Source organism: Aedes aegypti, chromosome 3, assembly GCF_002204515.2.
Source record: "Aedes aegypti strain LVP_AGWG chromosome 3, AaegL5.0 Primary Assembly, whole genome shotgun sequence".
NCBI lineage: Eukaryota > Metazoa > Arthropoda > Insecta > Diptera > Culicidae > Aedes > Aedes aegypti.
In genome coordinates, this window is record NC_035109.1 from 178811125 (window position 1) to 178838960 (window position 27836).

The 27836-nt window shown below is 37.3% G+C and overlaps 1 protein-coding gene across 1 annotated transcript in view; it reads left to right on the forward strand.

Annotated features, from left to right (window-relative positions):
• Positions 1-27836, forward strand: part of LOC5573569 — a 313982-nt gene that overhangs the window by 220276 nt on the left and 65870 nt on the right. The window contains exon 8 of the mRNA XM_021851479.1: positions 6338-6935. Within this exon, the coding sequence (XP_021707171.1) occupies positions 6338-6935 (598 nt within the window). The remainder of the gene's footprint in view (positions 1-6337; positions 6936-27836) is intronic.

The window sequence follows — 27836 nt, forward strand, 5'->3', positions numbered from 1 at the left end:
GCAAGTTGTAACAAGTTTGATAAATTAGAGCAGCGGAGAGAGCGATGATAGTAGTAGTTTACGCAACAAATTGTAGAATGATGATTTTTACAGCACGAGTCGTACATTTGTCCAACGAGGCTTGTCGAGTTGGATAATTACGACGAGTGTTGTAAAATCCGATTTCTGCAACGAGTTGCGTGCAACATATTTTTTGCAATTTCTCATCGTAATAGACTGTTTTTCATCACGCCAATCTATCATGAAACGGCTTACTTTTCTGCACTGAAGTATGCAGTGCGGGGATAGTCATAACGTAACTGAAACCAGTGCTGTAATGATTCATTACGCAACGCTTTCTCATTACGCAATTGTTTTGAGTTGCGTAATGAATCATTACACAACTTGTTTTCAGAAGTTGTAAAATGATGCTTTCCGATATAATTTATGATACCCTCAAGTGGTCTACTACGAAATTGCAAAAAAATGTTGTACGTAACTCGTTGCAGAACTAGATTTTTACAGCACCCGTCGTAATTTTTTACGACCTATGCTGTAAAAATCATCATTCTGCAAATTATTTCGTAAATTACAATTTTGCAATTTCGTAGAAGACCACTTGAGGGTATCATAAATCATATCGGAATGCATTCACCTTCATTTTACAATTTCTGAAAAAAAAGTGTAATGATACATTACGCAACTCAAAACATTTGCGTAATGAGAAAGCGTTGCGTAATGAATCATTGCAGCACTGGTTTCAGTTGCGTAATGACTATAACCGCACTACTTAATCCAGTGCAGGAAAGTAGGCCGTTTCATGACAGATTGGCGTGATAAATAACAGCCAATTACGATGAGAAATTGCAAAAAATCCAAATGCATTTCAAACATTTGGCCATTATATTGGCGGTCCTTAACCTTACTTACCTTACCAGTCAGGCTAAGGCCTGGGTGGCCTCTGCTGTACGTAGGAGACGTCTCCATTCGACTCGGTCCATGGCTGCCCGTTGCCAGCCACGCATTCTGCGAAGGGTCCGCAGATCGTCCTCAACTTGATCGACCCATCTTGCTCGCTGCGCACCACGTCGTCTTGTGCCGGTCGGATTGTTTTCGAGAACCATTTTCACCGGGTTGGTATCCGACATTCTGGTGACATGCCCGGCCCACCGCAGCCTCCCAATTTTTGCGAGGTGGACAATGGTTGGTTCTCCCAGCAGCTGATGCAATTCATGGTTCATCCGCCTTCTCCACGTTCCGTCTTCCATCTGCACTCCGCCGTAGATGGTCCGCAACACCTTCCGTTCGAAAACACCAAGGGCGCGTTGATCCTCTGCACGTAGGGTCCATGTTTCGTGCCCATAGAGGAGTACCGGTCTAATCAGCGTCTTGTAGATGGTCAACTTCGTGCGATGGCGAACTTTGCTCGATCGGAGCGTTCTGCGGAGTCCAAAGTAGGCACGATTTCCAGCAACGATGCGTCTCTGGATTTCTCTGCTGGTGTCGTTGTCGGCGGTCACCAGTGAGCCCAAGTACACGAATTCTTCGACAACCTCGATTTCATCACCGTCAATATGAACTCGAGGTGGGGGGCGTGCCGTGTCTTCTCTTGAGCCCCTCGCTATCATGTACTTCGTCTTTGACACATTGATGTTCAGTCCGATTCGCCTAGCTTCAGCCCTTAGTCGGATGTACGTATCCGCCATCGTCTCAAAGTTCCGTGCTACGATATCAATGTCGTCGGCGAAACCAAGTAACTGAACGGACTTTCTGAAAATCGTGCCACTCGTGTCTATCCCCGCTCTTCTTATCACACCCTCTAAAGCAATGTTGAACAGTAAACACGAAAGGCCATCACCTTGCCGTAACCCTCTGCGAGATTCGAAGGGACTCGAGAGTGTCCTTAACCTAGCCAACGAAATATTAAACTTTATTGTTTGACAAATAAAGTCTAACGGGATCGATCGGAGAGTTGTAAGTTTATAGGATGTCAGATTAGGGCGGTTCAGAATTCAAAAATGTTTGGAAATTCAATCACCCATATCTTCCTTATCATCTTCGCCATAAAAATAGTGTTTTGTGAAATGTACAGCTTCTAGGTGGTGATTTAAAGGTGGCCCAGAGACAATGTAGGTTTATATGGAAATTACTATGAAGAAATTTTGAAAAATGTTCCGAACACGTTAGTACAGTATTGTAAGTAGAAACTTGTCATCCCATAGTGAAAACGCATTCTTCAAACCTTAATTAAGGATGTTGCTAAAAATAGAAATCACTTTTGAGCTAATTTTGTTTGGGATTTTGTACTTGTTGTCAGGTTACTTAATCCCATATTAAGTAAAATAATAGCAAACAAGCTCATGAATATCTTTTCATCAGATTGAATTGCTCTCTTCAGCAAATTTCTTTATTATAGTTTGATGAATTTGTACTTACATTCCAGTACTGACGTGTTTGAAACATTTTTCAAGATTTCTCCATAGCAATTTTCATATAAACCTAAATCATCTTTGGACCACCTTTAAATCACCACCTAGAAAGCTGAAAATTTCAAAGAACACTATTTTTATGATAAGTATAGTAAGGAAGGTATGGGAGATTGGATTTTCAAACTTTTTTAAATTTTTGAGAGAAGTATTCATAAACTTATTCATAAGTTTCAAAACTTAGCTTGCGACGTATCGAACTTTAAGGATTGTGCTACTTTTCCCCAAATGTCGTTTCCCCGAATAACCCGTTTCCTCAATAGTCCAAAGTGGCAGGGTGGTGAACTTGGAAAACAATAAGCAGTCAAACGAAGGATACCGTTTTGATTCATATTACGGACACTTAAGGACTCAGGGAAATATAACCCAGCATAGAGCATACAAAATAAATCATTCTGTATGATTCCTTAACGCTATCGAGCGTCGGAAGCCCTTTACTTTCAAACGGTGGGTGAAGAATACGCTTCTGCAACTTCAATAATTTTAAATAAATCAAAATGTGGGGCCTTTTAATGATTCTTATTCCGGACGCTTCCTCACTTTTGCCTCATATTCCGGACACTTTGAATCGAATTCCGGACAGCTCATGATAATCATTAATGGAACAGTCAAATCATCAATCGAAATCGTTAAACCACCAATAAGACATCTAAGGTAGTTGGGCATTATAAATTTTCAAAGATATTTATGGAAAAAGTTTACTAAAACGAGCCTTGAAATTGAGAACTTTTGAACAGCAAAAATTGAAACATTTCGCGTGAAATGTTTCCCATACAAAGTAGAGTGTCCGTAATATGAATCAAAACGGTACATTTGGGCATTCTAGACTAAAGACATATTGCCGAAAAAGCTGAGGACAGTACAACTCTAAAGAACCGTCGATCAAATAAAGAAGGGTGCATATCAGAAGAGCGGCTCGTTCACCAAGTTAAAATGTATACTATTATAACATTTACGAGTGCTAAAATCTTTAGCCCTCAATAACTGTTTTGATTATAACTACCGATGGGTCCAACAATTTGACGAACCGAATGCAGTTCCTTTAGCTACTCAACAAGAACTTTCGAATGCGCAGAATTTTAAACATGTTGAAAGCCCAAGTGTACATAGTGGGCCGATCTCAGCGAGAATTACTCAGTGTGTATTTGTGTTAGAAAGTGTTTTGCGGAGAGCCGGGCTTAACGAGATCCAGCCAATTATTTTGCTTCGCGGATGATGTGGACATTGTCAGCAAAAGTTGGACTGGTGGTGAATGCGACCAAGATGAAGTACGTGCTAGCTGGTGGGGCCGAGCGCGACAGTGATACGGGGATACGTTCGAGGTGGTCGACGAGTTCGTCCGACGCCTGACAATAACGTTGGCCAGGGGGGTCTGTAGCCTTGAGGTTACACTTTCGCTTTATAAGCGGAAGGTCATGGGTTCAATTCCCAGCCCCTCCAGCCACCAGAAGACGCCTCACGGAGGACCTTACTTTAGGGAGCAAATCCATCCTCCGTCAGTATCAGATGGTGACTGAGACAAACTGATCTCTTCGCAGGCTGCAAGCCTCAAACGACTAAGGAACACGGCAAAAATGAACCACCGCAAGAGCAATGGATTATGGCTTATGGAAACCGATTGGACAAACAGCAGAGCTCTCTACTACCTGCTCGGTGTGAGAGTAAAAAAGTAGGAGAGAGTGAAAGTAGATGTAAATATAGATTAGTTGAAAATAGATCTGTATCGGTAAAGAAACTACAGATCAACTGATTCCGGCACAGTAGTGGCCACGAGCACAGAGTGCCTTTAAAATAAAAAGCATAAGAAAAAATAACTTTAACCATGAACTACGGAGGCGCATGATCAGTGGAAGGCCTGAAGGGTGTCCACGATGAAATTGCCACACACAAAATTGATTCGCAATATTCGAGTTTTCATCCGATTGCCATCAAATTTTCAGGGATTGAAAAATAACTACCAAATTTCATTTTACAATTTTACTCGTATTTTATTTACAGTCCATACGCAAATGCCCGCACCTTGGCCTTATCCCCGGCCATAAGATTCTGCACAACATGTGAATCAACCGTTTTTTGCATGTAAACCCATACTTCCTTCAGTTCCTCGACTGTCTACCTTAGGTCGTTTAAGAAGGTGCTGCATCATAATCGCCCAGTACTTCTCGATGGGGCGGAGCTCCGGAGTGTTGAACATTTTCGGCTCGAAATTGAACTTATTGTCCGCATACCACTTCAGCACGTCGTTGGAGTAGTGTCATGGGGCCAAATCCGGCCAGAAGATTGTTGGGAAGTTGTGGGCCTTCAGGAGAGGAAGCAGCCGCTTCTGGTGGTACTCTTTCATGTACACCTGTCCGTTCATCGTGTCCTGGGTCACGAAAGGTGTACTCCGCTTCCCGCACGTGCAGTTGGCTTGCCAAACCAGGAATTTCTTCGCAAATTTGGACATCTTCTGAGTGCGGACATGGTCCGGAACGGTGAACCTATCCTTGGCCGTGAAAAACGGGTTGCCGGGGATCTGTTTGAAGTCGGCCTTCACATATGTTTCGTCGTCCGTGATGCAGCATCTAACTTTCGTCAGCATGTTGAGGTACAACTTCCTGGCACGAGTTTTGGCGGACTTGTTCTGCTTCTCGTCGTGCCTTTTGTACCTTGAACGTTCAAAGCCCAGCTTTAGTTTTGGCCTTCTAGACAAAACTTCGGCTTAGGTGCAGGTTCTTAGCCATATCCCGAACGGAGGCGTTCGAGTTTCGGTTGAAGGCCCCAACTACGCGATTGTGATTTTTGGTGTTGTACGGAATACTTTTTCCTTCACTTCTGGGCTTCCGATCGGTGGTCAATCGTTCCTCGAACTGCTTAATCACTCGCGACACCGTGGAATTCGCGATTCCCAACGTTTTAGCGATGGAACGATACGAGAGATCCTTGATCTCGTGATGAATGCGCAAGATTTTATCAAGCACGAGCTGTTCTTTCGACTTCAATTCCGCTAGTTTTGATCACAGGACTTTTAAACTTGCAGGATGTAAATAATGCACTATGAACTAAATGAATTTTCATTAAATTCTATCCAACGGTTAAAGAGTTAGAGCAATTTCATAGTGTGGCAATTTCATCGTGGACACCCATTAGACCTCTCGGTTAAATTGTCTGAAAATCCGAAAAAAAAATGATCACGTACTTTGTGGATAATCCCTACGGCGTAAGCTAAATCTCATAACCATTAATATAGAGGTCACTTCCCTCGTGGCCTCCGGTTATTCGAAACAACCTGTTGTGTGGTCAAGTCATTCAAAAACTCTTGAAAAGCATAGTTTAGGCTTGATTTGAAAAATTATGAAGTTTGATATTCAAAACTAAAAATATAGTGGCTACCTCCCAGCGGACAAAGTAACGGGAACACATCAACATATGGCTAAATCATTCCAAAGCTTTCAAACCATCTAATACTAGATTTGCAAATACTTGTAGTTTAATACGATATGAGCCATGTTTGGGATTCTATATTGAAGTAGTTACTGAATCTTTAGAAATGTTACACCAAGACTCTTCGCAATCAATTCGGAACGACCACTTTTTAATTTTTGAATCGGAGGTGATCGATTGAAAAATAAAGAATACTGAATCTAGATACTTGGAACTCGGAGATGAACCAGCCAAGGGCTGAAAATCTCCCTAATAAAGATAAATAATAATTATTACTTGGAATTTCGTTCAAAGAAGGCTGAGAAAAAAAAGTTGAAAAGTTTGGTACCTAGTATCTGAGTATTAAAACGATTTTGATTTTTGGCATATCGATTTATTTTTAGCATTCGAATCTATCATTGTCCGCTAATAATTTTAATTATTTTGCTTCTATTCTCCGCACCCAACAGTTCTCACTCATTTCCATCAGCATGTCGAAACCGTGGCAGCGGAAGTCAGTCTATGGATGAAACTAATGATCGTCATTCGAGCAAACTCTTCAAACCGAGAAAGGCCAGCGCCAATCTGCCACTTCCTAGTCACAGTAGGACAGCATCAAGTCCTTCCAAGTTAGCAGATTTAGGTGTTGAAAACACGCCCAATAGTAAACGACATCTTGGAAATATCGATCAGAGAAGCACGGACTCTGATAAGTCAGAGAAATCTCCGAGCAAGCTGGAAAACAAAAAGTTTTCCTTAGACAGCCATTTATCCGACAAAGGTTCCCATCATCATGAAAAACACAGCAAACGCAGTTCGGGAAACTGTGAAAAACACCAGAAACGCAGTCTTGACGATACTAGATATTCGCAAGCCAGTCGCACACCATCTGAGCGTAGTTTCGCCATTGGTACGCCAGACAAGCCGAAGAGTTTGGTAGCTTCCCCGGAATTACTAGCCGAATTATTGAAAGGGTCAAGCGAGAAACTCATAACAGAGCAGCTAACAGGTGGCGCCAGTCCGAATAATGCCAGCAATGCACTTCCCACAGCTGTTCTCAAGTGCCTGGTAAGTAAAAACGTTTATTTTCTCTGAATTTCACACTGTATCCTTGAAGCTGGTCGTTGCCTGTCGCATATGCAAAATATCACACTTGAACATACCGCCCGCGGTTTTTTCGTTCGATCTTAATTGATATTTACTGTTTATTACGATCCAAATATGTCAAGAAAGTTGACGATGACATGTTTTATGAGCAATAAGAGGAAAACATATTCTTGCGAGATAGATTTGAAATAGTTCTAAAAGTCTACTATACATTTGACAATATTTATTTATTTATTTCATCAAGTATAGGTAGACTACATACAATAATTACAATTCTTTTTACATGCTATGGATTACTTCTATTGTTCTTTAGTCGTATTTTAAGCTGCTCTTTGGACATAGTAATGCCAATGAATTCGCAATGTACATTATACTGACGCATCATACGGTTTATTGGTCCGTTTTGAGCATAATGTGTTCTGCATGATTTTTCTGAAAATAATTTTCTTGTTCTTAAATGCCGAGAGGGTGTGTAGAAGTTTAATTGAGAGAGAAGTGCAGCAGAGTCTACACGATTCGAAATAATGTTGTTTATAAAGAGAATTATTGCGAATTCCCCGCGTTGCTCAAGTGTTTTCAAGTTGATGAGCATGCAGCGCGCTTCATACGACGGAAGTGACAGTACAGTCCAAATCAATTTCCGTATAAAAGGAATTGCTTCTGTACTAATTCTATGCGTTCATCGTGTACGACATGGTACGGGTTCCATACTAGGTGACAGTATTACAGAATTGGTCTTACATATGTAATATACAATAGTTTAATAGTATATGGGTCTTGAAAATTGGGACTGAACCTCTTGATGAAGCCAACCATGCTGTTTGCTTTGTTTATTATGGAATTATAATGTTCAACAAAAGTGAGTTTAGAGTCTAGGATTACGCCCAAATCCCTTACAATTTTGCACTTCTGCACTACTTGATTTCCTAAAAATACTTCAATTGGAGGTGTTACATATTTTCGACTAAATGCTATATAATTACTTTTTTTGATACTGAGTTGGAGTAGACTTGTTTGCACCAAGTGAAGAATAAGTTAATGTCATTCTGGAATTCTTCTGCTTCGCTAGAATTACTTATTTCCATGAAAAGCTTCATGTCGTCTGCATATATAAGAAATTTTATTTTTCTAAGCATAAACGAAATGTCGTTTACATACAAAATAAAAAGAAGTGGGCCTAAATGAGAACCTTGGGGTACTCCAGAGGTTACAGAAAAGGGTGCCGATTATTTATTTTGAAAGCCCACTATTTGATTCCGATGTGATGGATATGACTGTATCCAACTCAAGAGTCCTGGCTCCATTCCTATTTTTTGCAATTTGAAGATTAATAAAGGTATGTCGATTCATTCAAATGCCTTACTGAAGTCAGTGTAGAGGGCTTCTACGTGCTTGCCATTGTCCATTGCGTTGAGATTGAAAGATACAAATTCTAGCATATTGGAAGATGTTGAGCGGCCGTTAAAAAAGCGATGCTGCCTACAAGTAATTTGTTTTTTTTTTTACTTGCTGGAAAATTTTGTCGTTCACGAGAGATTCGAAGAGTTTGGAGATACAAGAGATAATGGCAATTCCGTGACAGTTCCGTATGTCAGATTTTGTACCTGATTTGAAAACAGGCACCAAATACGAGGATTTACATGCTTCTAGGAATTTTCCATTATTTAGAGACATGTTGAAAAGGCGTTCTAAGGGAAGGGTAAGTTCTTCTGAGAGATTTTTGAAGAACACGGTCCAGGTTTTTTTAGTGCCGATAAGATTTCATGTTGTGATAGTTTTTAAATAGATATACTACAGTCGACTCTCCACATCTCGATGTTCTACATCTCGATATCTCTCCCTATGTCGATGATTTCTTCGGTCTCTTCACTCTGCATACATTTTCACTCTCCATATCTCGATATCCTCCTTATCTCGATATCTCCACATCTCGATGTGATTTTCGTTCCCAATTTTCTCTCCGTATGTCGATATGCCCATTATCAAAGGTTACTAGACTAGATTTTTGAGATTCAAAACAATTTGCGAAGACGAAATGACATCTGTTTGTTTTTGATTTTCCTGGCAACGGGGTGATTTTCAATCTAGTATTCGTTAAAACTTTGTTATATGTCTCGATCTCTCCCTATCTCGATGGTCCCTTCGATATCGAGATGTGGAGAGGCGACTGTATTAGAAATTTTTGGGAAAAAGAAAACACTTCTTGGAAGAAATCTGCAAAGAGGTTGCAGATATCGGAAGAGTCGACCTTACGATTATATTCTTCATGTGCGGAGTTGATGGCTGATTTGAGTTAGTTACATATGTCATGATAATTTTGTAAGTTACTGTCAGTATTGTTTTTGTATAATTCATGCGCTTTATGTTTCTTGTTCTTCAGGTTTTTCAGTTGTGGGCTAAACCACACCGGTATTTTGTTATTTTGTATACGTCTTCTTCTTCTTGAAATTGAATGGAATTTGTTTAATTCGGTGTCGACATTTCCTTCAATACTTATAATATTAGTAAAATTAGTTGCTAAATCCAATATTTTGGATGTAGACAGTTCATTAAGATTAAATTCAGGAATGAATTTATCCAGACAGTCTTGGCACAAAGGAAGCATGAAGCTTTGTAAAATTTCTTCGTGGTGTCGTTGTACGCCAATGCAGGCAGCATGATAGGTCCGCCGTGATAGGTTGCCTTGGCAGCGCCAAAGAAAACTATTGTCGTTTTGTGTACAGTTCACAACAACACACTTCATTTTGCACACGCGTCGATTAAAATATGTATAATGCTTACGCTAGGTATGCGCACGGGTCAAATAAATTGTTTAATAAAAAACTTAAAAGGTAATAGTAGTTTACGGAACAAGTTGCGGAATGATGATTTTCACAGCACGAGTCGTAAATTTATCCTACGAAGCTTGCCGAGTATGATAATTACGACGAATGCTGTAAAAATCGAGTTCTGCAACGAGTTACGTACAACATTTTGCAATTTCGTAGAAGACCACTTGAGGTATCAGAAATTAAATCGGAATGTATTCACCATCATTTTACAGTTTCCGAAAAATGGTTGTGTTATGATTCATTACGCAACTCAAAACGGTTGTGTAATGAGAAAGCGTTGCGTAATGAATCATTACAGCACTGGTTTCAGTTGCGTAATGACTATTTCCACACTGCATACTTCAATGCAGGAAAGTAGGCCGTTTCATGACAGATTGGCGTGATGAAAAACAGCCTATCACGATGAGAAATTGCAAAAATATATATACAAGAGCGCAGAGATAGCGCGTCCGAACACAAGGGAGGTTCGTAATGCAATTTACCATGAGAAATTAAGGTTGATCCATTCTACTTACATATAACTCTAGCTTTCCATTAGAACTGCTGCAGTTTCAAAATGTCGATTTTATTCTAAGATGCATATAGCTGAGTTTTTAAATGAGAATTAGTGTTTTCGCAAATTTTTCACATCCTTATAAGCTTAAAAATAGGTGTCCTGTAGTATAAAATTAACTTCAATAAGCCTTATTTGTCACCAGCCAATGTTGAGACTAAAAGAAATCATCGACAAAATATTTTTAGAGCTTCTTATTTTGAGATTGTAGCTCTAGAGCGTTTTTGAAAAATTATCCGAGGTACATGAACGTTTGGGAGAAAAAAGGCACGGGAAGCCCAGAAGCTCAACGACTTTCATAGCCATTGCTTGTCGCGAGCCGAAGAGATCATGCCGTCAAGCCAATGGTTATTAGAACAGAGGTTATAAGACTGCTAGGGTGAAAAGGTTGTTAGTCCGAAGACCAATTGGTTGAATGCTGTTAGGCCGAAATAACAATGGACGTTTAAGGTAAAAAATACGTTCTTCTGTTTTAACAGTGTGATCCTTTGTCCGCGACGCTTGCTCGTGCGGGGGCATGTGAAGCGGTCAGGATCAAACGTATTACGCATCGGATATATCATGTATATTCAAAATTGATATTTATGTTCTTATTATAATATATAATATATAATGCTCAGGGGCCCAGATAGCCGTAGCGGTAAACGCGCAGCTATTCAGCATGACCAAGCTGAGGGTCGTGGGTTCGAATCCCACCGGTCGAGGATCTTTTCGGGTTGGAAATTTTCTCGACTTCCCAGGGCATAGAGTATCTTCGTACCTGCCACACGATATACGCATGCAAAAATGGTCATTGGCATAGTAAGCTCTCAGTTAATAACTGTGGAAGTGCTCATAAGAACACTAAGCTGAGAAGCAGGCTCTGTCCCAGTGGGAACGTAACGCCAGAAAGAAGAAGAAGAATGCTCTGAATTGTCGAATTGAGCTCATCCTCCTATACATCCTACCCTACTAAGACATTCTCCCTATCTCGTGACGTCAATGAAGATAATTTGGGTTCCCTATATCTTCTAAAGTAGACGTTGAACTAACATTCCTTTCCTTCCCCTAGCGATTGTGAGGAGGTGGCCAGGTGTACAATGTGATGCTTGTTTTGTGTATTTCTATTATGTAGAAAAAGACATTCATCCCAAACGTTTTTTTGCGACACTACATATAGATTTCTCAAAACCAATAGAGTTGAGCATTACACAGCAACCCACGATTTGTACAGTCGTTAATACTATGCTATGCTAAAAATACGTTCTCCTGTTTTAAATGGCCTTTAGGCTTTTTTAGTATGAAACAAATCCCATACTTTCTATGCGCCTGAAGTCGGTTTCGAAACCACAAAACTCAACATAGATTTTTTTAATAGACGCCATTTGAAAATGTTGGCTGTTTTTCGGTATTAGTATAGCTTTTCCAAATTCGAAATATCTCTGAAATCTCACGTTATCCGCCAAGCAGGACAACACTTGAAACATGAAAAATAAATCAGGACACCTCAAAAGAAGCTTTAAATCAGAACATGTCCTGCTAAATCAGAACGGATGGTAACCCTAGTCAAAATACTCCCATCCTTACCCCTGCAATTTCCGCGTTTCTTGAGAACGGTACAGCAACTCCATCTCTTGACATTCCACCTCTTTCAGGCGCATTTTGTCCCAGAATAGGCGGGTTTGCTGTTTCCACTTCAATCAGTATCGTTCCATATTTTGCCGCGTACTATGCTGCAGCATTTCAGCCCGCGCTGTATTCTTCTCCTCCAAAACCCCCTGGCACTCTTCGTCGAACTAAACGTTTCTTGATTCCTCAAGAGGAGCCCTATCGAGCTCACCCTTATCCGGCATTGCTGCTTCAAGATGATGCTGCGCGTACGCATTGGTGACATCCGGATGTTTCAGTCGCGCTAGATTGTATCGAGGCGGGCGTCGGTACCGTACATCGTTGATGACGGGTAGTTTTGGGCGCAGTTCCACCATCACCAGGTAGTGGTCGGAGTCAACGTTAGCGCCACGATAGGTTCTGACGTCGGTTATGTCTGAGAAATGCCGTCCATCGATCAAAACGTGGTCGATTTGCGATTATGTCTGCTGATGATCTCTGAGTGTACCGATACGGGAGGCTGTGCTGGTAAATGGCCATCTTCTTGGAGGCGGCGAGCTCTATCAGTCGTAAGCCGTTCTCGTTTGTAAGCCACTCAGCCAACATATTTGTTTACATAACAGAGATGCAAATCAGTAAATTAAACGCTTTTTCGGAAATAAAAGATTGTTTAAAATGCACAGATTCCCTCTATGTGGACATAAGTGGAGGTCATATACGTACGTTTCAGAAAATGCAGTGTGGGTAATACAAGTTCAGACAAATTCGTTTAGTGCTTTCTATAATTTCGTATATAATAGTACCGTTAAGTCACCAGTCACCGTGCGGGCTCCATTCACCGTGCACTTATACAAATTCCTACAGAATATTCATACAATTTTCACAAATTATTCTTTTGTCAGCATAATAAGATAAAACTGATAAAATGAAGTAGTTTTTGTCAAAAAGCATTTTGAAAAACCTAGTTTATGTAGTCAAAATCATGTGAATTCTGTTTGATAATGAGATTTTTCAACACTCTTAGTAGAAACGCCAAAAACTACCATTTTTCATTTTAACGTTAGAGTATGAAATTTTTCAAAATTTCAACAAGTTTACACTGTGGATACTACTAGTTAGATGTATTTCATCGTATGAGAAATGAAATTTTATGCAATTTATAATTTTTTATTGTGTTTCAGTTAAAACTCAAATGTACGGCAAATGGACCCTTTTCAATATGTATGGTTCCCGTTACCGTGCATTAATGTAAAAAGCTTGAAATTACTCGGTAATATTAGATTTATTGTTATGTCGTGATCAAAAAACTTCATATTGAGTGTTTGAGTGAATATGAAATGGTTGGGACAATACAGTCAAACCTCCTATAACGATTTTAATGAAAAAATTTTTATTTAGTAAATTTTTAAACTTTTTATAGTTTTTATTATAAATGAAGATTTTAATGCTCTTAAAAATGAGTGCGCACACTACTAGCAACATAGATGCTCCATTACCAACGTTTCTTCAAGATACAAAATTAAATCATGACGAAAACTATATGCACGGTGAATGGTGCACTAGTGTGCACGGTAAATGGTGACATAGTACGAGGCGACTTAGAGCATTTTTTGGTATCCAACACTAGTTTTATATTTTTTTTCCTGAATTATTATATAATTTCACGCTACGTAGTGGTATTCTAGTACGCATCAGATTATTTGGAAAAGTTATACAATTTATTGAAGTGCAAATTTTTCTTAAATGCACGGTGAATGGTAGCTTGACGGTATTTTGTTCATAATATGACTTAATTTTAACAAACAAACAAAAAATAAAAAGGTAAAACGAGAAGATGCAAGCCTCCACGTAATAATCTTCAGATCGGTAATCATAATGGCTACCTGTGTTCCGTTCAGCCACTGTTGAATGACACGGAAATCTGGCAAATATTCAATTTAATTCAATTCATGCATATTTGTTGTTTTGTCAGTTTACAAAGTGTAAAATTAGATTAACAATAGAGTTTTGGTTTTCCTCACAATTATTTCATAATTCAGTTTGTCATTTGACGTAATTTATACAACACCGTTTGAGCAGCTCTGCAGGAAAATACTAGCAAAAAACCTGCAATCATTACTTTTGGAGATAGTATAGAAGGATGAAGGATTATTTACTTAAAACTATATCACAGACAAATTATGGCACCAAATTGACGATCAAATCGTTTTCCGAAATTGTGCATCCAGTACAGAACTTTTGGAGCAGCTTTGTGGTCCATGAATCTAAGTGCTTCTTGCAGCTCATCAGATGAAAAGTTGAATGGTAAATCCAGCATCATTTTCAAGATCTTCAATATCATTTTATATATTAGTATTTAGTAGTTGAGTCGTGATCGACGACAAATAAGAGGATAAAGCATTTTTATGAGTTTGTCACATTTCCTCAATATGCTTGCAATATGCTTATCAAACTTAAGCTTTTTATCCATCACTAGGCCAAGGTATTTGGCCTCATCCGACCAAGGAACAGTATGGTGCATTGCTGTTAATTGCGTTTATGGTAGGAAACGTTGGTTACGTCGTCGAGTGAAGAAGATAGCTTGAGTTTTCGTCGGGTTTATCCTAATTCTCCATTGCCGTTGGTAATCCTCAATAGCTTTTTGGGCTGTCTGTAGCTTTTCGATGACCACCTCTGCTTTTTTGTTGACAGCCACAAAGCCAGTGTCGTCAGCGAATAGGAAATATTCGACTCCATTCACCATCACCATGTCTGACGTGAAGATATTGTACAAAATAGGGCTCAGCACAGCACCTTGTAGAACACCATAGGGTATCTGTTGAACGTGAGACAGTTCTCCCTTGACGATGACTTGGAAGCTACGCTCTTTAAGGAAAGATTGCAGAAGCTTCAGGATGTACAGTGGGAAGTTGGCAGTCCTCATTTTGTGCAGAATTGCATCTTGTCAAACGGAATCGTAAGCTTTTTCCACATCCAAAAGTACCATGCCAGCTGACTTTCCACTGGTGAATGCAGTTTTAATGAACTGGGTGAGACGAACTAGCTGATGACTTGTGGAGTGACCACGTTTGAACCCAAACTGTTGCGCATGAATGATGTTGTGACCTTCGAGGTGTCCTTCGATTCGAGACAAAATGACTCGCTCAAGTATTTTGCTCATGCTGGGTAGCAGACTAGCGTTGGGCAAAGTTGACCAGAACATCGATGTTACTGAATCGATTCAAATTGGATATGTCGAATCGATTCACCGATTTAATCAAATCATTTGAATCGATGTTTGTGAATCGATTCGATTTTCAAGTTAATATGAAAATTAACAAAAACATGCTTTCAAAATAAGAACAAATGCATTTGCATGTGATTTTCAAATTCCTTCAATGGAATAACGTGTGAAACTAAAAAAATATATTAAACACTTCAAGGCTGATTCAAAACTAGGTTTATGATTTATCAACCCTTAAAAAAAATCTGATCAATTTCATTGTTTTGAATCAAAACAAAAAATGGAATGAAGAAAATCGATTCGCTTGATTTTAAGTGCTCTCAACATCGTTTCAAAAAATCGATTAATCGGAACGAAAAAATCGATTCTTGGAACATCGATTGGTAAAGGGTTACGATGAGTACTAGCAAAGCATTCTGCGAGGAGGTTTGCCTTTTCAGACGGAGATGATATTAAAGAGTTGGTGTCAATTTGATGCAGTGGTGGACTATATTTAACAGTTTTACGAAGAGCTTTGCTGATTTTCCAGACATCTTTTGCACCGTTTTCCAGATTGGAGATAGTCCTAGAGAATTGACGATTCCTTTCCGACATGCACTCCTCCCTAATCCGGTTATTGAGTGATTCAACTATCATCAACATTAGAGGATCACGAGTGCGAATCCATTGTCGACGACGAACGTTTCTTAGCTGAATTAACTGGCGAGTAGAATTTGAGACCTTGACATCGTTATACATCTTCGTTGGCACATTTGGTACTGCTTTTGCTTCTGCTTCCTTGAGAGTTGTGGTCAGAAGTAGGATGGAGTTGTCTATCGCTGAAGAGCAATTTAGGTTGTTTATCACACCGGCCGATAGATCGATTTTCTCATTCACCAATCGCTTGTACAGTTGCCAGTTAGCTCGTGCGTAACATCGTGATGTGGAAGTAACAGTGACTACTGGTGCGATTAGATCTATGTCGAAACAACAGACACCGTTGACATATTAACCAAGTTATTGGAAAGAACCAGATCTAGCGTTGACGGCCTGCGACCGTTTTGAGGATTATATGTGAACGCGCTTGGGGCATGAATGAAGAAATCAGAGGAAGATGCGCGGGAGGCCAAAATGTTTCCAGGGTCTTTTTTGACAGGTAACTGGTTTCGTTTTTGTGCTTTGACCTGACACGTCTTGTCTTAGGTGTGAATATTGTGCATTCAGATTAACGTTAGACCAAACTTCATAAGAGAAATGAAATATCACCAACAAAAGTTCGGCGAAGTTCGGCGTCGGCCGTAGCACTAAATTAGAATACCGACGCCGAACTTCGCCGAAGTTTTGACTACCGAACTTCTAATTTTCACTCAAATTGTCAAAACCATTTTGTCTCAAATGCGGAACAGACTCATATTCCGAACACTTGGTTTTTGATGATTTGGTTGAAATGTTTCGCTGAAATATGTCATCAAATTACCCGGAAATGACTGTCAATTGCAATTCAATTTAAACGTCTTCCAATCTATTTTGTACCTCCGGAGTAGTGAGGATTCTCTAGTTCAAGACCAGTAGAACTAGCTCACATGAAATAATTTGCGAAATTATGCATTTCTTGAAAGACTCGGACACGATAATGCTTCCAGTGGACGGTTATGTTCTTTGAATGAAGCACCACACTTGACAACGGACTAGCATGCAACGCCCAATGTCACAGTCGAAATACGTTCCTGACGAAAAGTTTTCCGGGCTGAAGTGGGAATCGAACCCACACTCCTTGACTCGATGCAACTAAACGCTTGGTAATATTAGTCAATATGGTATGCCAAAAGAGAACATTTGTTAAATATATCAACCAAGAATGATTAGTTAATCTCTTTCTTGATGAGGATGTAAAAACTCCATCATGCGATAACTTTTTTGAATGGTGCATCATGCATGCATTATGCATCATTTTTTCAAAAGCCATAAAAAAACTTTTTTATTTTTAGAGTCTGCGTCAATATTGATCATTGGTCATCTGGTTTTGAAGATATTCAGATGTTCCTAGGGGGACCGATATTCCCCGCATAAAAATACTTTGGCCGCCATTTTGTTTTTAGTCAATTTATCAAAAAACTTAAATATAGGCTATACAATGTCAAGTTATAAGGAGCTTCTCTGAAAAAATCATACAAATCTGTTGCGTTGTCTTCAAGAAATCTGAAAATTACAAAGCGATGTTTTTTGAAGTTTTTAAGATCTTCATACGACCAGATTGGTATCAGACACGAAAATGTTCATTACTCCAAAACGGTTACACCAATCAACTTCGTTTTTTTTTTTTTCAAAACAAGTTCTCATTGAAGTATTGTTTCGAGCAGCGAATGACCGCACATGACAAAATATCTGGTTACGTAGGTTATAGCAAAACGTCGGTCTCCCCAGAAATTTCGGAATATCTCCGGATCTAGATGACTTATGATCGATATCGACACAGATTCTCAAAATAGAAGAATTTTTTGAGGCGTTTTGCGAAAAAATGGTCCAAAAAACATAAAAAAAAAGTTATACTGCTAAAAGTTATCGACGTTTGAATATTTGGTTCTCACTTTTTCCAAATCAGTCCTCAGGAATTTTCAAACACTTTGATTTGCTTGAGAATGATTTTAAAATCCTAAGTAACTTGATTTTCAATTGGACTAGCAAATTATTGAGCTTTTTCGCAATTATTTAGTAATAATTTGTTTTCCTCTTTCAATGCCGGAACTAAACTCAAAATTTTAGATAATTTCCAAAAGGGGGGGTGAAATCTTTCATTCTCAAAATATTTGTTTCCTAATTGAGTAAACCGTATTTTAATTTACTTTTGCAGATGCTGCCATATAATTTTCATACCAGGATCGCGAGTGTGATGAAATTGTTCTCTTCACGTTTTTAAGGCGGATAAAGAGTTTAAGATCATCGTGTATAATCACGGATTCGAATTTGTTGTTTTTGTTATTGCAATGCCCCTTGCTTTAACATTGGAGTTAGTTAAAGTTTCGAGAGCATTGTCAGAATAAAGTTTTGTTTGTAATGAAATGTTAACATCATGTTAACTATCAATGTATGTTTCATATGTATTCTATTTGGCTCGTAAATAATTGCAAGTGGTGCTGATAGAATTAAGAATGGATCATTGGATATTTGAAATGTAACAAGGGCTTGATCAGAATATAAATCAGCGTGAGTGACCAGTTGGCCACAAAGGGGTCGTCGATTAGTTACGCAAGAAATTATGGCGCGCAATACAATTTGTTTTTAATTTTTATATAAAAAATCTTGCCATGGGAGGGGAGGTTGAAAACCGTCAAAATTTTCTTACTTAATAAATGGACAGCCCCAAAGGTGATTTGAGTCAGTTAAGACCCAATCAATCGTAGAAGGGTTTATAGATGAGGAAAAGCAAGTAGGGCAAATACTCTGAAGAGCACGCATCAAATAAAATTTGCGAATTATTTCGTGGCCGACGGTTGGCATTAAAGTCGTCAATGACAAACATTTTCGACTAATTTCCGCAAGTCAGTTTGAAGGAAATCTACTTAGCGACAAGTTGTGTGCAAAAATAGAAATAGAAAAGGCAAATAGGCATCTATGAACGTATATTTATCAAGCTGTGTTTCAAATGACGAAAAAAGTTTGAAATAAGTTTTCGTAATGACTGCTATTTGTATGTTCTTAGCTGTTAGAAAATTAAACAGGACGTCTTCTTTATCATTCAAAAACTAACGTTCGAATTCTTTGCCCTATTTTTATGATGTTCATGAAGTTGGCGCCTCTGCTAATAACGAAAATGTTGTGTAAAGATATACCATAACTTATACATAATGGCGTTATAAGCCGATTTACGCCGATTACATTCAAATATACTTGAAATTTTAACGGTGTAACTTCTCAACTATCATTTATCGATTATTGTAAGTATTTCAAAATACCTCTAAAATGTAATAAACCCCAATGAACTTGTACAACATAATGTAGAAAAGCGTGTAGCATGGCAACTAATATGCATTGATGCTTTACTTAGGATACCCAGCTCACCTACCATTCCCCAATAGTGGATCACTCATAAACGAAGAAAAATAAAGGTGAATTCGGTAGGTGTTTTTCCAATCGTTTCCAACGTAAAACGAATAACGGGAAACGGTATTCTCTACCTCCAGTTTGACAGTTTCCACATGTTTTCTACGCAACCGGAGAGCGTGATTCTCTCCAGACCGTTCAAGGTCCAGCTCTCATGATGATTTTCGTGACACGGCAGTCGGGGAGAATATGGCCTTTGCTAGGAGCTCTTTTCCTCTCATTTCGGGAAGGAAAACTGCTGATGGACCACCGATAGGGAAATAGCAACTTGTACTGGTACAACGCAGTTTTCATTAAATAATCGAATCGAGAGTATTTGTTTTGCCTCGTCGAGAAATGTCGAACGAAAATCCAAAGGCAATAATGTTGCACGAAACGAGTGAAATACCCTCATCAATCTGTTAGATTAGACGTGAAGAAATGTTAAGTGCCAAGTGGAAGTATATGAAAAGTTGGGGCTCAGCGACAAGTGTAATTAAAGTTTGCTAGAATTCCATTCTTCCTAGCGGCGAACGGAGGTGTGGAATGCAAATTATATTTCCTGTTTGGTGCGAAAAAATAACCCGATAAACCCGCATACCTTTCCGAGATCAGCTCGTATTGGAAGTGCGATTAAAACTCGAAATGTTTATTTCTAAACCGTTCAAAGTGAGGTGAAACTGCGTGTGCGAAACAAAATCTGCGTGAATCCCATGTTCGGATAATAAGGGATATTTGTTGATGTTGAATTTTCTCTACCTTCATGTACAGATAGAGTTCTTCATTCTGCCGTGTGATTTTCCTGTAAATGGTGGAAAAAGCAGCAGCTGTGTGTATATTGCATGTTTGGCTTCGCTTGTGTTGCTATTATCGAGTCGGCAGTTCAGGGTGGTTCAATATAATTAAATTTTTCGTGAATAATATATGTGAGTTTGAGCTGCTTAATTTTTTTGATGCACGTAAGCTGCAGTTTAGGACATTTTTTGACGTCAAATTTCACTTTTGTTCGTGCATCTCATGGAATACTTCAGATACAATGCTGAAAAGTGATTTCTTTTCAATAATATGCTTACCTAAATCAAATCCAAGTTTCCATAATATAGGGTTACCATCCGTCCTGATTTAGCATGTCCTGATTTTAAGATTCTTTTGAGGCGTCCAGATTTATTTTTCATATTTCAAGTTTTGTCCTGCTTTTTCATGCTTGGCGAATACGTTAGAATATTTCGAATAACGAAAAGCTATCCTAATACTTAGATACCAAAAACAGGAATAATGTTCATATGGCGTCTATTCCAAAATCTATCTTGAGTTTTTTTGGCTTTGAAATTGCCTTTAACCACATAGAGAGTTTGGAATGCGTTTTATACTATATCACAACACCTTCTGGTTCAGTCGATGTTTGACGATTCTGGTGTTGTTAACAGAATTATTTGGGCTCATACTTAAACAAAATCTATCATCTTTGGAGTATTTTCACAGATTTCTATTGCTATCAGAATGAAGTGCTCTTCGAAGTTCCGATTATTAGTTTCAACACAGATGGTAGCAATAATGGGAACATAAAACTGTTTCCTTTCTCTGTGCAATATTTTGATGCATCGCAATCATCTCATAATTTGCAATATCTATTCAAATTCAAAGAAATATCAAATGAGAAAGCTTGAACGAGTGCTGCCATCATTTAAGATGTTCTCAAAAAGTACAATTTGTAATTTCACGTGTTTTTTTTTTCAGTGTTTATCGTATATGGTTTTTCAGGAGATAATATTAAATATTCATGAAAACCATGGCCAAAACTACAAAATTAAACTAAAGGTTCAAATCCGTCTAGTATCTCCCAAACCATGAGTTGCTGCAAAGTTTCTTAACGAATGACTCTCAGAATCATGTTGAAAAAACTGTCGGCTTACAGATTTTTGCCAGATTTCTCCCAAAAAAAATTGACTTTATTTTGTAGGACTCTTTCTAGAACTTTTATAGCGAGATCCTTAGTGAATCACCAGATCTTAATGGAAACTTAACGAATGCTTTTTAGTGAAACTTCTTTAAATTTCTTAGCACATTCTTTGTGAAACCATGGTTTGGAGAATCCAAGCGGTGTTTTCTTACACGATCTTCAATAAATCTTTAACCCTTTAAGCGAATATATTTTAGATTCTATGAAATATACTTTTGACATTGTCAGGCTGTTTGTTTTGACATTTTTAGTAATTTAATGGCAAGATCTTTAACAGACACTGAGCAGATTTCTTTAAAAATCATCGGTAAATTGCCTGCAAAATTGTTGAAGGATTTCCTGGACTAAATAAATACATAAATATTTAGATACACTCGGAAGATTCTAAAAAGATTCCTGTTCGTAGCTTCCTGATGAAATGAAAAAACATGATTGAAACATTGACATCTCATATTTTTCGGAAAACCAATTCTGTCCAATAAAATATATGGGTCATTCTATACCAACTGTCCACAAAAAAAAACGTGTAATATACGATCACCGATTTTAACCGAATTAAAACATCCAAGAAGTCAAATTTGTATGCCAATCGGGCCACACCTTCCCACCTCCTCCCCCATTTTAAGAATTTTGACTTCTTCGTGTTAATTAGAAGTTTTGCAGTCGAAACAACTTGCCGTGGTGTTTTGAGCCAAACTTGAGAAAATGAGTTTTTAAGTATAAAAGTCACTAATTTCCATATAAGAATCAATATAAATCCAAGATTCGACGAATAATTTATTGCTCAATGCAAAGTAAATATATTTTGGACTGATCAAGAACTTAATAACCAATGGACATTATAAAAACGTTCATAACAGTGCAGCCAGATCAATATTGTTTTACAATTGTTTCGTTTTGTTTGATTTTTTCTTAAATTCAGTCGATTCGTAGATCATTAGATAATTCCTTAATTACTGTGTTCTGGTATCACTGGGCGGTGCTTATGTCATCTCACAATGGCCGATGAGATGTGAGAAGCGATGTGAGTATTAGTTGACGGGAGCATAAATGACAAGAGAAAAGAAGAGAGAAAATTATGAAAAGCGTTAAAAACAAAAACATGAACAGGGAAGAAAAGTAGATTGATAGAAGATTATAGTGCGGATAGTTGGTTTTATCTTTATTAAAAGTTAGTGTTTGAGATATCGTGTTTGTGGTAATTCGATTCTTGCGGAGATACAGGTCAGTTGATCACACATATTAAGTTTCCACGATTGTAAATGTAAATATTAAAATCAACCACAGATACGAGGCGTGTAGGACGGTGAATGGTTCAACTGCACAGTGGAACAGAATTGAATCATCGTGGACAAAATTTGCAAGTTTTTTTTAAGTTTGATGTTGAGCAACAACAAAATAATTGAATTTAATTATGAAATAGGAAATTATTATATATTGTGGAAGGCATAAGGAGGATAGCTAAAGAGGAGGAATTGGGAAATAAAATTGTGAGTAGAGTATTTGACCAAATGTTTGTTTTTTTTTAAGTTAAACTGAAAGTGTATTGGATTAAATTAGATTTTGAATAAGTGGTTCAGGCAACGAAAGTACCGATTGTAGAGCGTTATAAGGGTTACTCTTAATCTACAAGTATATGGATGAATAAATGAAATGGAATGAAATATGTTAATATTGAAAATAATTTCAACCGTATAATTTATATTACAGCTTGATCCGCCTAAAATCAAACGAGCTGATTTGCAAAAATTGTTTTCGCCGACCCGATCCGAACATACTGTATGGATAGATAAAAGATCCACTAGAACCAAACATGAGGTTTGGAATAATTTGTGCGCCAGATTTGCCAATTAATAAGGATATATGGTCCACAATTAATAAAGGTCTGTTCATTGTATAAAGTGGACAATTTGTTTATGCTATATCTTTTCTTAGGGGCCTAGATAGCCGTAGCGGTAAACGCGCAGCTATTCAGCAAGACCAAGCTGAGGGTCGTGGGTTCGAATCCCACCGGTCGAGGATCTTTTCGGGTTGGGAATTTTCTCGACTTCCTAGGGCATAGAATATCTTCGTACCTGCCACACGACATACACATGCAAAAATGGTCATTGGCATAGTAAGCTCTCAGTTAATAACTGTGGAAGTGCTCATAAGAACACTAAGCTGAGAAGCAGGCTCTGTCCCAGTGGGGACGAAACGCCAGAAAGAAGAAGAAGAAGATATCTTTTCTATTCATTGATAAAATCGTAATCGGTTAAGCAATGTTTTTTGCATAACAAAAATCCTTATTTTATCAACAAATTGTATATTGGTATCCTTTATCAGTCTACTAAAGGTAGCGCTTTAAAAATCATTTATATTCCACCGTTCTCTGACACTACACACTACCAAAAAATGATGTGATTTACATCTTTCTGGATGCACATAAAAGTATCGAGCTAAATGATGTAAATTTGTGTAGAATTTTAACTACGTTAGTGTCTGATTTGGGAAATGTAGATCACAGTCCGATCGTTTTCGTGTCTTTTAACTTGTAAAATTAAATTTTTTGTGCAATACATCTTCAAGGACACGTTTTTCTGTCGTTCCATCACTTACATCATGTGTCATTCAGTTATAACCAGAATTACATCCACAGTAATTTTCATTATTTTTAAGAGTGTAGGTCATTCTAGTGATTTACCTCTTATGGCCAAATTTGCTAAAACACCATCCTTTTACTCCCAGAAAAAGTAAAGAAAAAGCATGTTAAAAATTGGTTTAGATTACTAAAGAAACTATATTTGTATAAAATAGAGCTAAATCGTGAGACCCGCATTATTAGTTATACAGTTTTCTTTTCATGGTCGTTTTATTAAAAAATCTCATACTTTTGAAATCGTATACGCATATTCATCGAACTACAGCAAATTGTAAGCATTTTTCTCCAAATATCTCAGAATAACACATTTTAAAAACAATACATGGAAAATAAGTTCGATTTCATTACAGCAGTGTTCCCAACTTTAATGATTGGCATCGTGCTTTGGAAGATATTCTGAATATAAAGCATTTGTTTTTCTATTGTGTTTAAAATATGACGTGAGGACTAAACAAGCAACTCTATGAAGGCGTAGGTTATGTCTCATATTAATACTATATTATTACTTCCGTCAGGACGTACTTTTAACCTGAAAACTCTAATCATATCAGTTCCATTTAAATTTAAAGATTTATTTTCCAAAAAAAATCGAAGAATAATGATTTTATGGTACAGTAATCCGGGGTTACATTGATCAGTTTTTAGGATATTTCTTGAATATTTCATCCAAAAATATAAATGATGTGAGTTTTATATTTTCAAAACAAGTACTGCCACCCATAGCTCGTGACTATATACTGTAGTTTGTTTTTTTAAAGATTTAAGCATGTTTACAAAAATGTTTTATGTGATTTTTTCATTTAGCTGATACAACGTTCGGTAATATTGAAAATGTCGTTACTTACATAAATCATGGCCCCTGAAGCCGAATATGATGCCGAAACGCTTACATCTCATTTAGTTTTTAAGTTATTTTAAAATAAAAACACCTCGAACAGCGGAGTACGCCTAAAGGTAGGCAATTTCCTAAGGGAATTCTACATGTTTAACAGTAATTCGTTAATGTTGCCTAATTGAACATACTTATAAAATTTTTGACAACGGAACCGTTTTTGACGATGCCATTTTTAGTGAGAACCATATTTTCCTTGCTCATATCGCTTGCAGAACTTATGTGAGAAATGAATCTTTGGTAGTGTAATCCTTAACCATTGAAATCATTGTTTCACAAACTTGACAAATTTACGGATGAAGTTAACGCAATATTTGCAAAAATCTTAATTTTTAATAGCTTATAAGTATAAGAAAGAGAAGCAACATTCATGCTTTGGAAATGGTTCCCCGACTAGAGGCTTGTAACAAAAATATAATACAATTTTATCAGAATATGATATGCATATCATATTATGATATAATTTTGTTAGGCTCCGTTATCCACAGAACATAATAAAACAAAAATTTAACATAATGTGTTTTATTTCCCTTTAAGATATTTTTTTGTTCATTTTTAACAACTTTGTAACAAAATAAATAGATAGTTATGCATTTCAATAATATACAATATTATCGTATATCAAACAGTATTATAATTTTGATACTTTGTATCAAACATTATAACTTGGTTTGATATGTTTTTGATAGAATTAAAACACATTTTGTTATGTTTATGTTACTATTCATACACTTTTTGTTATAATTTTAGATATTTTAACAACATCCTGCATCAAGTTTGTAACAACCTATGTTCGAAAAAAACTTATAACATAATAACATATGCTGATATAATTTTGTTATGTACCCTTAGTCGGGTCTTCAATAAATGACGATACCAACTTATTACGAGATGAGTCGTTCCGATCAATGATACCCTGGATTACGGTATCTCGAAAATTGTTGCTTCAAAAATAACTTGATATTTTTCAGCAGGCTTCTTATTGATTATGCTTTCGAAGGACAAGCCTTTTTTGAAAATTAAAAATATAGATTGTCAAATTTTCAAACCAATTTCTAATAATCATTGATTTTGATAATCTCCAAAAATCGACCGATGAGTAAGACTTTTTAGCTTAAAAATTCAATTTTTCAAGATTGGCTGAAAACACCACGAGTATGTAAGAGATTTTTCGGACTGTAAAATAAATATCTGATAAACACGATGGGATCAAATTTTTGAAAAGAAAAAATACTCATTCGACGAAAAATTTAAAGTTTTAATAAGTATTTTTGGCAACACTCTATCCAAACACAATGTTTTTTTAAGAATCCAGCGATTTCCTTCAAAAGTGCCTAAGATCATTTTTCTCTATGAGTAATAACATTGAAGCTATGAATTGAAGAATGTAAGCAAAATCATCAATTTTCGTCAAATTTGTTATTATGGGGGTGGTCCCATGGACCGAGGAGCAGTGATGTCACATACACAGCTTTATCCATAATTATACAGGATTTCACGTCCAATTGAAACAGTCATTGAAGTCATCGTGCAAAAGTTTGGGTTCACCCCTCAGTATGATGCAAATCGTGCAAAAGTTTGGGATCATCTGAGCCGCACGCAAATAATTTTTGTCTATATATCTGCCATTTTTCAACCGATTTTCATAATTCATAGCTTTTTTTTAAGTAAGTTCAGGTGAACCCAAACTTTTGCACGATGACTTCAATGACTGTTTCATTAATTTTGGATAGTTTTCAGATTTTTCCGCAAAAAATCGTGAGCGCTCTTCAAAGAATATAAGATTACGTTTTTAATGACACCTTGTTTTAAAATTTAGGTCGATTTAATGCTGAGGAAATTAGCTATGTGTTTTCAGTGTGTTTAAAAAAAAAAATGTCCCAACTTTAAGTAAAAATTTAGTATACAAAATTCAAAAAATGTTTTTTGAAAACTACATACGAAGTAAGAATAACTCTTTGCCTTTCGAATGCGGCTTAGATAGTTTCAATTGGACGTGTAATCCCAGAGATATAGAGTGGACAATTTTGTATGTTTTTTAGGGGGTGAACCCAAACTTATGCACGGGAGATATGTAGCAACACGGTACACATTTTTTTTCTTTTTCGAAATTCCTCAAACGATTTGCTTTAAAAAGTTCTGAAGGTCATTTTTCGCTTTATATTTTTTTTTCGTAGAAATAAATTTTAGACGGTAACCAAAATTATGGCTTTTTATCAAATTTGCAATCACAGAGAGTCAGGGGTAGTCCGATTGTTTTTTATGCATGTTTCAATTGAATGTATATTTGTCCAAAATTTGGTTGAAATCGGAACTTGGACACTTGATATGGAATGACCGTATCCATGACAAAAGGTCGAAAGGTCAAAAGATTGAAGAGGAAAATAAGGAACAACAACAAAAGGTCGAAAATCTTTTTTCAAAGATGGAAAACATTAAAACAATGCAAATTATCTTCTAACTATTTGATTTTTAACCTTTTGTCCGTATGCCAGAATGGCCCCTAATGATTTAAAAATCTTGATTTAAAATCATTGCATTGCACTAGAATTAGCTTATCTCTGAAACTAAATGCCACTCATCTCACGAGTAAATCTCAAAAGGAAATGAATCTGTGTCAAACTGGTTGACCCAAAGCTGATCTCGAACCGTTTCCTTTTCGAGAAGCAAAAGTACACACGTCATATGATTAACAACGTATTCCAACTTCTCATGTAGATTATTGTGCTCCCAATCGAGTCTCACACGTCGATAAAAGAAAAATAAAACAAATTCCCAGTCTAGCGCCCTTTCGAGCATGTGGAGAGTGCGGGAAGAGAATTGCAACAACTCGCAAATAGAATGTTAGTAAAGGTGAAACTGAGAAGCATGCAACAGGTCCCTGTCGCAGTAGCAAGACAGTAAACTGCGTGTATAACTAGAATCCTGAATGCGTCGTAGTCGGTGTGAATAAACATTCACGAAGAAAAATAATTGAAGCTAACAAACAAATAATAATAGGAAAAGATACGGTGAGTGAAAGTGCCCCTGTGTGAATGTGTGAACCTGTTTAAAGACTGAAGAAGGAATACTAGCACACCATGATGCCACTGAATCTTTGTTCCGACTCGGAAGAT